Raw genomic sequence first — 13,186 nt, 5'->3', positions numbered from 1 at the left:
AACTATTTAAATTCAAAGCACACGCTCTCAACTTTCTGTTTAGAAAAAAGGGCAGTATATAGGAGAACAAATTAAGGAAACCACAATTGGAGCATGGAAATATGTACTTCAATAATAACATTTGATTCTGAATCCATCAATGATCTAATTGTATATGAACCTTTAAAAAGTGGGGTTATACTGTTTTACCTCTGTCTGTCCGTTCGTCAATCCATTAAAACGTTTACTCACATTTTTAACAGGAACTATCGGATTTCAATCTCGTTGGTATTAGACTCGACCGTAAGTTCAAAACGCGCGGGAACATGATGTTAGGTTACATCCGGTTCACCACGAACTATCAGTTTTCTCACGGCGACTTGAAAGACCCCGTTAAGAAAACTTAAAAACTTCCTAGGGAGGAGGGTGGGTAACATATGTCAGGTAAGTATAATTTATTCATAAAATTTGAATTTGAGTTCAATTTTTTTAATTTTATATCATAAATTAAGGTACTTACTTGACATATATACTTAAAGATTTCTTTTGATTACAAAGAAATTATTTCTGAAATTTGGTTTAAGTGTTTATATAAGTCAGATATACCGTGTGATGCATTTTTAAATTCATACCTCAAAAACTTCCTGTTAACCAAGCACTTGTATCATTTTACACATGACATTCAAGTTGAAAATGTTCGTCACAATTTTCTCAGCAACCACCTTATAAGGATTTCTGATATTTGGTTTCGGGACTCATATAAGTCTCATATACTCGCGTTTTTTTTTTTTTTTTGTTTTTTTTTTTTTTGAAAATGTAGAGGATAGAGGGAACCAACTTTAATAAGCAAAGATGCACCGAAAGGAAAGATGTCAAATTGAATAAATCATTCTTCAAAACCTTATCGAAATCATTGCATGCCCTTCATTGACGATTTGGATGTTTTGGCAATATTCCTTATAGACATGTATCATGTGTTTTTATATATATATAATGAAAAGACAGATACCTTAAACAGCAAAATTCAAATATAAAAAGGGAATCAATTTTACTCGAAACAGAGTGGTGTCAGATGCACATAAAAGGCTACCAACACCGTTATGCATGCATGCTGTTTCTTCTTTTGAAGTGTTTTGCATTCATCTTGTAGGAGAATTAAATGGCTCACTGGTATCGTTTTTGTTCATTTTCGAAGGTCGTGCTGTGACCTGTAGTAAAACTTCTATTGCATTTGGCTCATTGGCTATCTAACAACATCTTATTGTTGTTTCATACATCGGACATTTCCAAAGTAACATCAAAATGATAAAATTATAGATGTCAAAGTCAAGCCAAACCAATCACGAAGCCGGTAAAAATGTCAGCTTAGCATAGTGGACATAGCATATCAATGGCAAAACAAACTGACAAAATGACATGACAAAAACCAATTGTGACTTGTGAGTTGGGAACAGGAAATAGTATTTTCTTTGAAGTGAACAAGAATTGCCATTGCAAGCAACAGTGGATGTCACCCTGGTCCGCATATTGCAAATAAACGGCAGCCAATTTGAAATTTCTGAATATTGATTGCAAATATACGCATTACAACACATCATTCTGTTAATTAGCAGAAAGTTTAAGGCATTTTGAAAATTTTCTCATTCGTACAGTTTCTTAGTTTGTCATCAACATTTTGAAAATTTCAAAGATGAATTGCAGATCTTCACATTCTAAGTAACATTTCCATAAAGATTCTTTCAAATTCGAAGACTTTCCGTTTTGAATTGTCCTTGGAGTTCAGTATTTTTCTGATTTAACTTTTTTTACATTCTTTCTTTTTCTATGACATCTAGGAAATGCCAACCCCCGATTGCACATCTGCACATGGTAGTTAACATACAATTTCATGAAAAAGGCAAAAAAAAGTGTAAAACAATATTAATAATTATCATAAATAACAAATGAATAAAACATAACAATATGTCACCCGACCGCCGTAGGGGTGACATAACTTATTGCGTTTGACAAAAATCCTTAAGTTCAGATATCAATTAGTATGAACAAACCTTCGTTTAAACTTTATCACAATTATATCAATATTAAGTCATTACCGTACGGTGGTTGTCAATGCATTTATATAATGATAAAAGGAACTGTTCAGTGAAAGAAAATCATCTATCTGAATCGCACATCAAAATATTTTGATTGGATATTTTGGTGCGATGATTCATTTCATCTTTTTTTTAAACACATGTTTGTACATAAGTTCTTCTGTATATGAAAATAATCAATTAAAAACAAAAATTGAGAATGGAAACGAGGAATGTGTAAATAAAAAGATAATAATTCGATTAAGGAGCAGAAAACAGCACAAAGTGTTGGCAACGCAGCAAGAAAATCCTGAACCCGGAGGCGGGCTTCAGTTTACCACAACAATAATGTAACCGTGTTCAGAGAATAAGACGCAACACTATACTCCAAAACATATCTGTGTAAATGTACCAAAATAAACACAAAGGACTATTCTACCACATCTCCTTATTTTTATGGCCCCGCAACGAAGTTGTCGGTGCCATATAATTTTACCATTGTCCGAAATTCCGATATTCCGTAATTCCGTAATTCCGTAATTCTGAAATTCCGTCATTCCGTTATTCCGCAACAAACCATTTTACGGAGTTTTTTCTAAACGCCTTCAGATATTGGGCTGATTTTTGGTATGTTAGTTAACAATGATGAGTTTCAGATCAAGTTTAAGTTTAGTTCCACTCCACTACTTTTCGCGGAAATTACGGGCTTTGGACTTTAGGAATTTGTTGAAAATCGTTTAAAATCACAGTTATACGGACTTTTTCTCTACACGCCTTCAGATATTGGGCTGATTTTTGATATGGGAGTTAACCATGGAGAGTTACAGATCAAGTTTAAGTTTAGTTCCGCTCCACTAATTTATGCAAAAAATACTGGCTTTGGACTTTGAGAAATTGTTGAAAATCACAGTTATACGTTTTTTTTTTTCTAAACGCCTTCAGATATTGCGCTGATTTTTGGTATGTGAGCTAACCAAGATGAGTTACAGGGCCAAATTACGGGCTTTGGACTTTGATGAATTATTGAAAATCACAGTTATACAGAATTTTTTTTTCTATACGCCTCCAGATTTTGAGCTGATGTTTGATGCGTGAGACTACTATCATGTTTGTGTCCATATGTGTTTATATTGAAATTGCAGATTTTTCAACTTGTTGGGACGGGGCCATTCGTATCGCTTTGACACATCTAGTTGTATTGAGAGTTTAAGTGACGGGAGGTTTATCATTCTGTAGCGACAACATTGTCATGCTTTTTTCGAAATTCAATATTCACCACAAACGCGGTCCGAACAATTCATAATTGTGTCAAATAGGTAGAAGTGATGATATTAGTTTTTCTATAATAAGGGCATCTAGTTTACAATAAATAGCTCTTTCTATCAGAGGGCATGAAAACAGAGCATAAATGCATTAAAGGATTAATAAAATAAAATAAGAATTTATACAACTTTAAATGAAGTTTTTGTATATTCAAAAGAACTGCAATAATGAATAGATGCCGAATGCAATCTCAGGGTATCGGGTTAGTTTTTAAAACGATCGAATATGGCATTATAAGTTTTGATATTATACTATAGAATGTATATTTTTATGGTACAATTGATAACTATACTAATGATAAAAGCCTAGTCGTAGAAGAAACACACGTGATTGTCCAAACTTACACATTAAGTCACTCCCTTCATCGTTTACAAGACCAGTCTGCGTTTGTAAAATATATAAATACACAGCTACGCCCAGTTAGTTAAGTGCGTCTTATCTAATATTTGTGATGGTGTGGAAAGTGTCACGCTTTTTACACGTTACAGCACCCTTGATCATGCTTGTTGTACTTGAATGAGGGTAAGATAAAATGCTGGTCCTCCCATTCTACGCTCTACTTCAGGTGGTTGTCAAAATTTCCTGCCTTTTATCACACCCTATCAACTTTTTGGATCGATTTTCATTGTTTAATTTGTTCTCATCTAGAATATAAATATGACGCATTTTCAGCAAATAACAATCGATAAGACAGTGGAATTTCTATTTGGTTTTTAATGAACATATCATGTTAAAAATGATAGAAACTTTACAGGTCACTTACAGTTCGACCAATAATTTTCCGGAAATATACCACCGATTTTCTCCTCTTATACTTCGATAATATTTGCTTTTCGTTAATGTAAAACAGTCTGTAAATACAACACATTTCTATTTGACTTAAGATCAACTGAAAAAAGTTACATTGTATAAATAAGCCTTTAACCATGAGGACAAGATTACAGGCAAAATACATTACCACTGCGTGATACTAACTATTGAACCAGTATGTACTGTATATTTTACAACTGTTGGTTGCCTTCATTTATTGACATCGTGTTTTAATTAAGTAAAAGTCATTGCATTGATGAATAATAAGGTTAAAAAACATTAAATGAGATTTGATGATGAATGTTTAAATTAAACCTCAATTTTCGATTTCACTATAACAATTTTATTAATATGATTCAAATTAATTTATTTACTTTATTGTTTCAAATAGATGAGCTAGTTTTGAACAACTGATTCTACATAAGGAATGATTTAGTTTAAAAGATTATTTTTTATTGTTTTATTTTTATTTTTCATTTATTCTACGGTTATCAATCGTCACTTAAAGATGAATAAAAGGACATATAAACTAAACGTCAACGAAACATCAATAAAAAGGCAGACATAACTAAACGACAATTAGAGGCAAACATGTATAATATTTAAAAAGTTTAAAGTAGGTTAAAAATTGTCAGAGGACTGTCATCAACTTCATATTCTTTTTTTTCTGGACAATAATGATTTCTTAATTGTTAATGTCTCACATATCAATGTTACTTCTTTATGTCTATCATATAAAATGATATTGATAAGCAGGTAGAAATATCAACTCTAAAGCTTTTAAAACGGAGGTCAAATATATATATATATATATATATATATATGTTGCTCGATTTTCAGCAAGGACGATCATTATCTATGTTTGTCAAAAGGGAGGCGAAAATCAGCAAAAAAGTTACAATGAAAAAAATACACAAGAACAATGTATATTTATACATGTAAATGACAAAATAGGCAATCAGAAGTTAAAATCAGTTGTAATGTGAATGATTGGCCCTCGTGCATTTTGTTAAATAACCTTCAATAGGCCAGGTACACACGAGTCTAACCGATCAAGAAATTTATGATATAATTTAAGTTTAATCTTTTCAAAGAGTGTATTAACCCACTGCCAGTCATTGAGATCACTGTTATTTAAAAGCTAGTTGATTAGGAACTTTCAAAATTTTTGTGACTTTACTTTTTGTTTGTACTGGTTTGGTATAATCAATATTTTTGACTGTCAATTTAAATTAATGAGATATGTAATTGGAATTCTTTACTGGACTCTTTAAATATCTGATCTTAAGATCACTCGATTGTAGTAACTTATTCAAGAAATTGAATGTGCCCCCGTCTTGTTCATGGTCCATGATGTAGTATATACTATTGTCGTAAAGCTTATGGTGCTAATCTGTCCTTGTCAGGAAACTTGTGGCATGTTGAAATATTTGGTTATCAACCATTAATTATGAAACAAGGATATTAGGATTATGACTACAACATAAGCTAAGCTCTGATGATCTATAAGTTTATAAGAAAAAATCTTGATAACAGAAATCATGAAATGAATGCGGAACTATACATTATTAAAATTATTTAAAATTTTCTGAAAAATAAAATAAACGTTTTCGAATAGATAAAGTATTGCAATATACCTTTATCTAACTATTTAGCCATCACATGTTATGCATATCTAACTATTTAGCCACCACATGTTATGCATATCTAACTATTTAGCCATCACATATTATGCATATCTAACTATTTAGCCATCACATGTTATGCATATCTAACTTTTTGGTTATCACATGTTATGCATATCTAACTATTTAGCCATCACATGTTATGCAAATGGCAAAACAGATATAATTAAAAGTGAAATAAATAATTGTATTATTTAAACTAAGGGAACGACCATTTAACGTCAGGGGGTTTGGGTTTTCCTAAACACATATTCTGATTCCTGATATTGTAAAAACAAATTCTTGACTGAGACAAAAAAAAACATAATCTCCATCAGGACGTTAAGTGATTACTACCTTGCAAAACTCAAGCGCTTGATTGTTGCATTCGATTCCTACATCGGTCAACTTGGTTTGCCTGTTTCTGTTGGTAACGATACAGGCAGGAGTGCTCAAAATGGTTTTGAACATAAAAAGATCACTCGATATGAAATTAGATAAGATGCTCTTCACATTAACAGAATATTATGATAAAATTAGTTAATATAAAAGTTTATATGACTATATACTCCAAACTAATTTACAAGAGGTTAAGTCATCATTGACGAAGAATTCACATCTCAATTCATTCATATTTTAGAAACCTAACGTTGCATTTTTATATTTGCGTATACTTAAATTACAGTTAGCTTTATTAGAAATATTTAATTAATTGTGCTTTTCTTAAGAAATTATCTGAAATGAATTACGAGTAACCCACAAAATGTATATCACTGCCACATGACTTTGAATAAATAAACTCATCGTCGATATCAGGATTGAAATTTTATATTTGAACCAGACGCGCGTTTCGTCTAGAAATCACTCATCAGTGACTCTCCAATAAAAAAATGTTAAAAAGGCAAACTAAAGTTCGAAGTAAAAGAGCATTGAAAACCAATACTTCCTAAAAGTTTTGCCAAAAACAGTTAAGGTCATCTATTCCTGAGTTATAAAAGCCTTAATTTATAATTATGATCATATCAATGATCTAGTAGCAACATATTCTTTATATTACAGGCAAAATACAATTTTCATACAAATATAGTTTCACAAACGATTCTCACTTTAAGAACCCTTTTGAAAAGTAAGTAGCCTAATGGTTTTTATTCCATGAAAAAGGGATTATCAACTTATGATCCGAGAGATATTCAAACGGTCTACAACGGAAATTTAGGATACATGAACCATTTATAATCACCTTATTTTAAACAATTGAATATTTATTCGAATATACGTAGCTTCCCTTCAATTTAAAATTTCGTTTCCGATTTTGCTAATATGTTTAAAAATTGGCTGAATTCAATTTGTAACACGGCCAACGTTTTTTATATACTTTTTCAACAATTTTAATCTAAGCTTCATTATTTTTTCAATTAATTCTTTACAATTAAAATTATATATATATATTTATCGGTATTGTTACACAATCTTTAGACTCATATATTTTTTCCTGTTTGTGTAGTATTGTCAATTTTGATGATCCAATACCTAATAAGTTTACTGGTTGGTATATTCTTATATATATATATATATATATATATATATATATATATATATAAATACTTGTTCACTTTTTTGATCTTTTGGAAAATGTTGTTTGTGCTGTTTTTAGACCCTTCTACAACGAAATTTGTTTTACATGCACATGTACAAAAATTGCGGTTTTTATCCGACTCAATCATAGGTTTGAATGTAGTTTTCAATTTAGACTCGTTTATATTTTTTCGTTTGGGCTTGTATCATATTTTTCCTCCAGTTTATATGATACGTTCATCCTATATTGACTCTTAAAATTCAAGAGTCTATCTAAAAATGAGGGTACTTTTTATATGGCCTTCCAAATACCGTTTTGATCCCTAACATCACTGAAGAGACATTTATTGTCGAAATCTGGATCTGGTGTACTAAAAATATATTGACACCGTATGTTTGTGGCATAACATCGTGGCCACAAGTTCATTTTTGTTCTGTTTAGTATTACATTTATATTAAGATCCATTTTGTTACATCTTGTGATCAATTTTATTTGGCAATCGCCAATGGCAGTCAGCAGGGTTAAAGAACATCAGTTGTTCGACCAGTTAGTCAAATGCGTTTTGTTTAAATATACTTTTTCATTTTTTTGGTCTTTTGGAAAATGTTGTTTGTGCTGTTTTTAGACCCTTCTACAACGAAATGTGTTTTACATGCATACGTATAAAAATTGCGATTTTTATCCAACGTAATCATAGGTTTGAACGTAGTTTTCAATTTAGACTCGTTTATATATATATATATATATATATATATATATATATATATATATATATAGCAAAAGTAAATAAACACGGTGTACAGAATGTATATAATAATATTTTTAAATTTGCAAACTACATTTCACATCAAATAATAACAGTTCGTTAAAATATTGTCACTAGCGCTTTCATGCCTTCTGGTAATCTTCAGGCGACGTTTTAACAATGTCCTTGACGACACTGCCGTTGGTAACGTTTATTACGTTACAATAACGATAAGGGGAGATAAATCAAACGTGTTTAAGTAGATCCGTTTAATTTTGGCTGAAAGTCCTTTATAAAGTGTGCTTCCTTTGCCAGTCTTTTATATTTGTTCGATTCGTTCATTTTATAGAACGGATATACGGTAAATTTTCCACTACTGCACGTTTCGAAATGTTCGCTCACATCTTGCATTCGTGTGGATGGATCTCGTATCTGTTGTCTGTGAACACGAACTCTTTGACAAATTGAGTTACCAGTCTGTCCGATGTACCATTCCTTGCAAGTGCTGCATACAATACAGTAAATAAGGTTTACCGTTTTGCAATTCATGTCTGCATTTGGAATAATGGTTTGGCCGTTTTTCAATGTTATTTGCGGGCCGGTTGCCATGTATTCACAAAGACCACATCTAGGGTCATTACATTTTGAAACGTTGTATTGTATTCCATTTGGGTCATAAAACTTAGCCCTTGTTAAAATCTTTTTAAGATTTAAAGGCTGTCTTTTACTTTTCAGGAATTTTTCTGTAGGGAAAAGCTTTTTTAATTTTTTCGTTTTTTGTAAAACTGGCAAATTTGCTTTTATGACGTTGAATATGTCAGGATTGTACGGGTTATGAGTGCTAACAAACGGGATAAGTTCTGTATTACTCTCTTTGCGTGCTGTGGACCTGAGTTCCGTCATTGGTATAGCTTTTGCCTTTTCTATTCCCTTTTCTATTAGTGGGTTTGGATAGTTTTGTTCTTTCAAAAACACCTTCAGTTCATTCAAACGTAATTCCTTCGTGAAATCATCACTCACAATTGTACATACACGTCGTGCTAGACAAAACGGGATGTTTCTTTTCGTATGTGAAGGATGGCATGAATGAAAATTCAGGTATTGGTGGGTGTCCGTCTTCTTATAATATATATCTGTGGTTAAGGTTGTTCCATTCTTTAATATTAAAATATCTAGAAATGGCAGTCTTTGTTCGCTAGATTCGATGGTAAATTTAATCGAAGGATGTAATGTGTTTATCAGACTATGAAACTTCTCTAAATTGTGACTTTTGTTTAAAATGATAAAACAGTCGTCTAAGAATCGCTTCCATTCCGATTTTACGTACACTTTAAAAGCTGTATCAAATTCACTTTCAACTTGTTGATACATTTTATCCTCCAGAAATCCCATCACGAGAGTTGCGTATGTGGGAGCAACTTTTGTTCCCATAGCTGTACCAGAGATCTGTAGATAATATTTTCCATCAAAGAAAAAGGTGTTATTATCTAGTATGATTTTCAATCCCTCCAACAAAAAATTATTCGAAAATCTTTGGTCGATAATGTGCCTATATGACTCTAGCCAAAATTTTACAGCATCTAATCCTAGTTTGTGCGGTATATTGGTGTAAAGACTTGTTACGTCGAAGCTTACCAATATTGCATCTTCTTTGACTTCGGCTGGTAAATGATTTAAAAAATCAAAATTATCACGGATAAAACTAGGTACATATTGGCATAAAGGTTTCAAAATTAGGTCAATGAAATGGCTCAATCTATGAGTTGGACACTGCGGTCCAGCAACAATAGGCCGAAATTTTAAATCTTTTGGTGAATTTATTTCGATATATGCGCAATTTTGTTGTTGAACTGCTGTTTCTACTTCCTTACTTTTGTGGATTTTAGGTAGTCCATAAAAGTTGCTTGTCTTTACCTCAAATTTTGTAAGATAGTCAACTTCCTTTTCAGTAGTACAATGAGGAAATTTTGAAATAAGTTTGTTTATATTTCTCTTAGTTTTCTTTTCCATATTGTCGTTGAGTTCCCGATAATATTGTTTATCATTGAGCTGTTCCTGAATTTTGTCTCGGTAATATATTCTGTCCATTATTACTAATGCACCACCCTTGTCAGCTTCTTTTATAATTATCGATTCATCTTTTTGTAATCTGTATAAAGCTTGCTGTTGTTTAAATGGTAAATTATTTTTTACTTTGTCCTGTGGCTTCGGTATTAATGGAAAGTTTGACAGATGATTAATGTATAAGTCTAAATCTTTATTTTTTCCTTTTTCCGGTGTAAATGTAGATTTATTTCTTACAATTGATTCGTCAGCTGTCTTTGATTCTTTATCCCCAAAATGATTTTTTAGTCTTAATTTTCGGCAAAATTCTTTGATATCCACTGAGAGTGTATCAGTGTCAGCTGGAGGTGTTGGAGTATATTTCAATCCTTTATTTAACACTTTCATTTCATCGGAATCAAGTTTGCGATTAGACAAGTTAATTATTTTTGGGTCGACCCTGTTACTTGTTTCAGATTGGTTTCGGAACGTTCCTCTATTTGGTAGGCGGTTTTGTTCCGACCCACACCTTAGATGAAATGAAAGTGTTAAATAAAGGATTGAAATATACTCCAACACCTCCAGCTGACACTGATACACTCTCAGTGGATATCAAAGAATTTTGCCGAAAATTAAGACTAAAAAATCATTTTGGGGATAAAGAATCAAAGACAGCTGACGAATCAATTGTAAGTAATAAATCTACATTTACACCGGAAAAAGGAAAAAATAAAGATTTAGACTTATACATTAATCATCTGTCAAACTTTCCATTAATACCGAAGCCACAGGACAAAGTAAAAAATAATTTACCATTTAAACAACAGCAAGCTTTATACAGATTACAAAAAGATGAATCGATAATTATAAAAGAAGCTGACAAGGGTGGTGCATTAGTAATAATGGACAGAATATATTACCGAGACAAAATTCAGGAACAGCTCAATGATAAACAATATTATCGGGAACTCAACGACAATATGGAAAAGAAAACTAAGAGAAATATAAACAAACTTATTTCAAAATTTCCTCATTGTACTACTGAAAAGGAAGTTGACTATCTTACAAAATTTGAGGTAAAGACAAGCAACTTTTATGGACTACCTAAAATCCACAAAAGTAAGGAAGTAGAAACAGCAGTTCAACAACAAAATTGCGCATATATCGAAATAAATTCACCAAAAGATTTAAAATTTCGGCCTATTGTTGCTGGACCGCAGTGTCCAACTCATAGATTGAGCCATTTCATTGACCTAATTTTGAAACCTTTATGCCAATATGTACCTAGTTTTATCCGTGATAATTTTGATTTTTTAAATCATTTACCAGCCGAAGTCAAAGAAGATGCAATATTGGTAAGCTTCGACGTAACAAGTCTTTACACCAATATACCGCACAAACTAGGATTAGATGCTGTAAAATTTTGGCTAGAGTCATATAGGCACATTATCGACCAAAGATTTTCGAATAATTTTTTGTTGGAGGGATTGAAAATCATACTAGATAATAACACCTTTTTCTTTGATGGAAAATATTATCTACAGATCTCTGGTACAGCTATGGGAACAAAAGTTGCTCCCACATACGCAACTCTCGTGATGGGATTTCTGGAGGATAAAATGTATCAACAAGTTGAAAGTGAATTTGATACAGCTTTTAAAGTGTACGTAAAATCGGAATGGAAGCGATTCTTAGACGACTGTTTTATCATTTTAAACAAAAGTCACAATTTAGAGAAGTTTCATAGTCTGATAAACACATTACATCCTTCGATTAAATTTACCATCGAATCTAGCGAACAAAGACTGCCATTTCTAGATATTTTAATATAAAAGAATGGAACAACCTTAACCACAGATATATATTATAAGAAGACGGACACCCACCAATACCTGAATTTTCATTCATGCCATCCTTCACATACGAAAAGAAACATCCCGTTTTGTCTAGCACGACGTGTATGTACAATTGTGAGTGATGATTTCACGAAGGAATTACGTTTGAATGAACTGAAGGTGTTTTTGAAAGAACAAAACTATCCAAACCCACTAATAGAAAAGGGAATAGAAAAGGCAAAAGCTATACCAATGACGGAACTCAGGTCCACAGCACGCAAAGAGAGTAATACAGAACTTATCCCGTTTGTTAGCACTCATAACCCGTACAATCCTGACATATTCAACGTCATAAAAGCAAATTTGCCAGTTTTACAAAAAACGAAAAAATTAAAAAAGCTTTTCCCTACAGAAAAATTCCTGAAAAGTAAAAGACAGCCTTTAAATCTTAAAAAGATTTTAACAAGGGCTAAGTTTTATGACCCAAATGGAATACAATACAACGTTTCAAAATGTAATGACCCTAGATGTGGTCTTTGTGAATACATGGCAACCGGCCCGCAAATAACATTGAAAAACGGCCAAACCATTATTCCAAATGCAGACATGAATTGCAAAACGGTAAACCTTATTTACTGTATTGTATGCAGCACTTGCAAGGAATGGTACATCGGACAGACTGGTAACTCAATTTGTCAAAGAGTTCGTGTTCACAGACAACAGATACGAGATCCATCCACACGAATGCAAGATGTGAGCGAACATTTCGAAACGTGCAGTAGTGGAAAATTTACCGTATATCCGTTCTATAAAATGAACGAATCGAACAAATATAAAAGACTGGCAAAGGAAGCACACTTTATAAAGGACTTTCAGCCAAAATTAAACGGATCTACTTAAACACGTTTGATTTATCTCCCCTTATCGTTATTGTAACGTAATAAACGTTACCAACGGCAGTGTCGTCAAGGACATTGTTAAAACGTCGCCTGAAGATTACCAGAAGGCATGAAAGCGCTAGTGACAATATTTTAACGAACTGTTATTATTTGATGTGAAATGTAGTTTGCAAATTTAAAAATATTATTATATATATATATATATATATATATATATATATATATATATATATATATATA

At 32.0% G+C, this 13,186-nt stretch overlaps 2 protein-coding genes across 2 annotated transcripts; one reads left to right on the top strand and one right to left on the bottom strand.

Annotated features, from left to right (window-relative positions):
- Positions 1-8,424: 8,424 nt before the first annotated feature.
- Positions 8,425-10,620, bottom strand: LOC139492617 (uncharacterized). The gene has a single exon (XM_071280767.1). The coding sequence runs from the start codon at positions 10,618-10,620 to the stop codon at positions 8,425-8,427; it is 2,196 nt and encodes a 731-aa protein (XP_071136868.1).
- Positions 10,621-10,751: 131 nt separating this feature from the next.
- On the top strand, positions 10,752-12,044 carry LOC139492616 (uncharacterized). The gene has a single exon (XM_071280766.1). The coding sequence runs from the start codon at positions 10,752-10,754 to the stop codon at positions 12,042-12,044; it is 1,293 nt and encodes a 430-aa protein (XP_071136867.1).
- Positions 12,045-13,186: the final 1,142 nt, after the last annotated feature.

The sequence above is a fragment of the Mytilus edulis genome, chromosome 10 (assembly GCF_963676685.1).
Source record: "Mytilus edulis chromosome 10, xbMytEdul2.2, whole genome shotgun sequence".
Lineage (NCBI taxonomy): Eukaryota > Metazoa > Mollusca > Bivalvia > Mytilida > Mytilidae > Mytilus > Mytilus edulis.
This window is presented reverse-complemented; position numbering and strand designations above follow the sequence as displayed.

Excerpts from the sequence above, each read along its gene's own strand:
- LOC139492617 (XM_071280767.1), bottom strand. The coding sequence starts at position 10,620 with ATGAAAGTGTTAAATAAAGGATTGAAATATACTCCAACACCTCCAGCT.
- LOC139492616 (XM_071280766.1), top strand. The coding sequence starts at position 10,752 with ATGAAAGTGTTAAATAAAGGATTGAAATATACTCCAACACCTCCAGCT.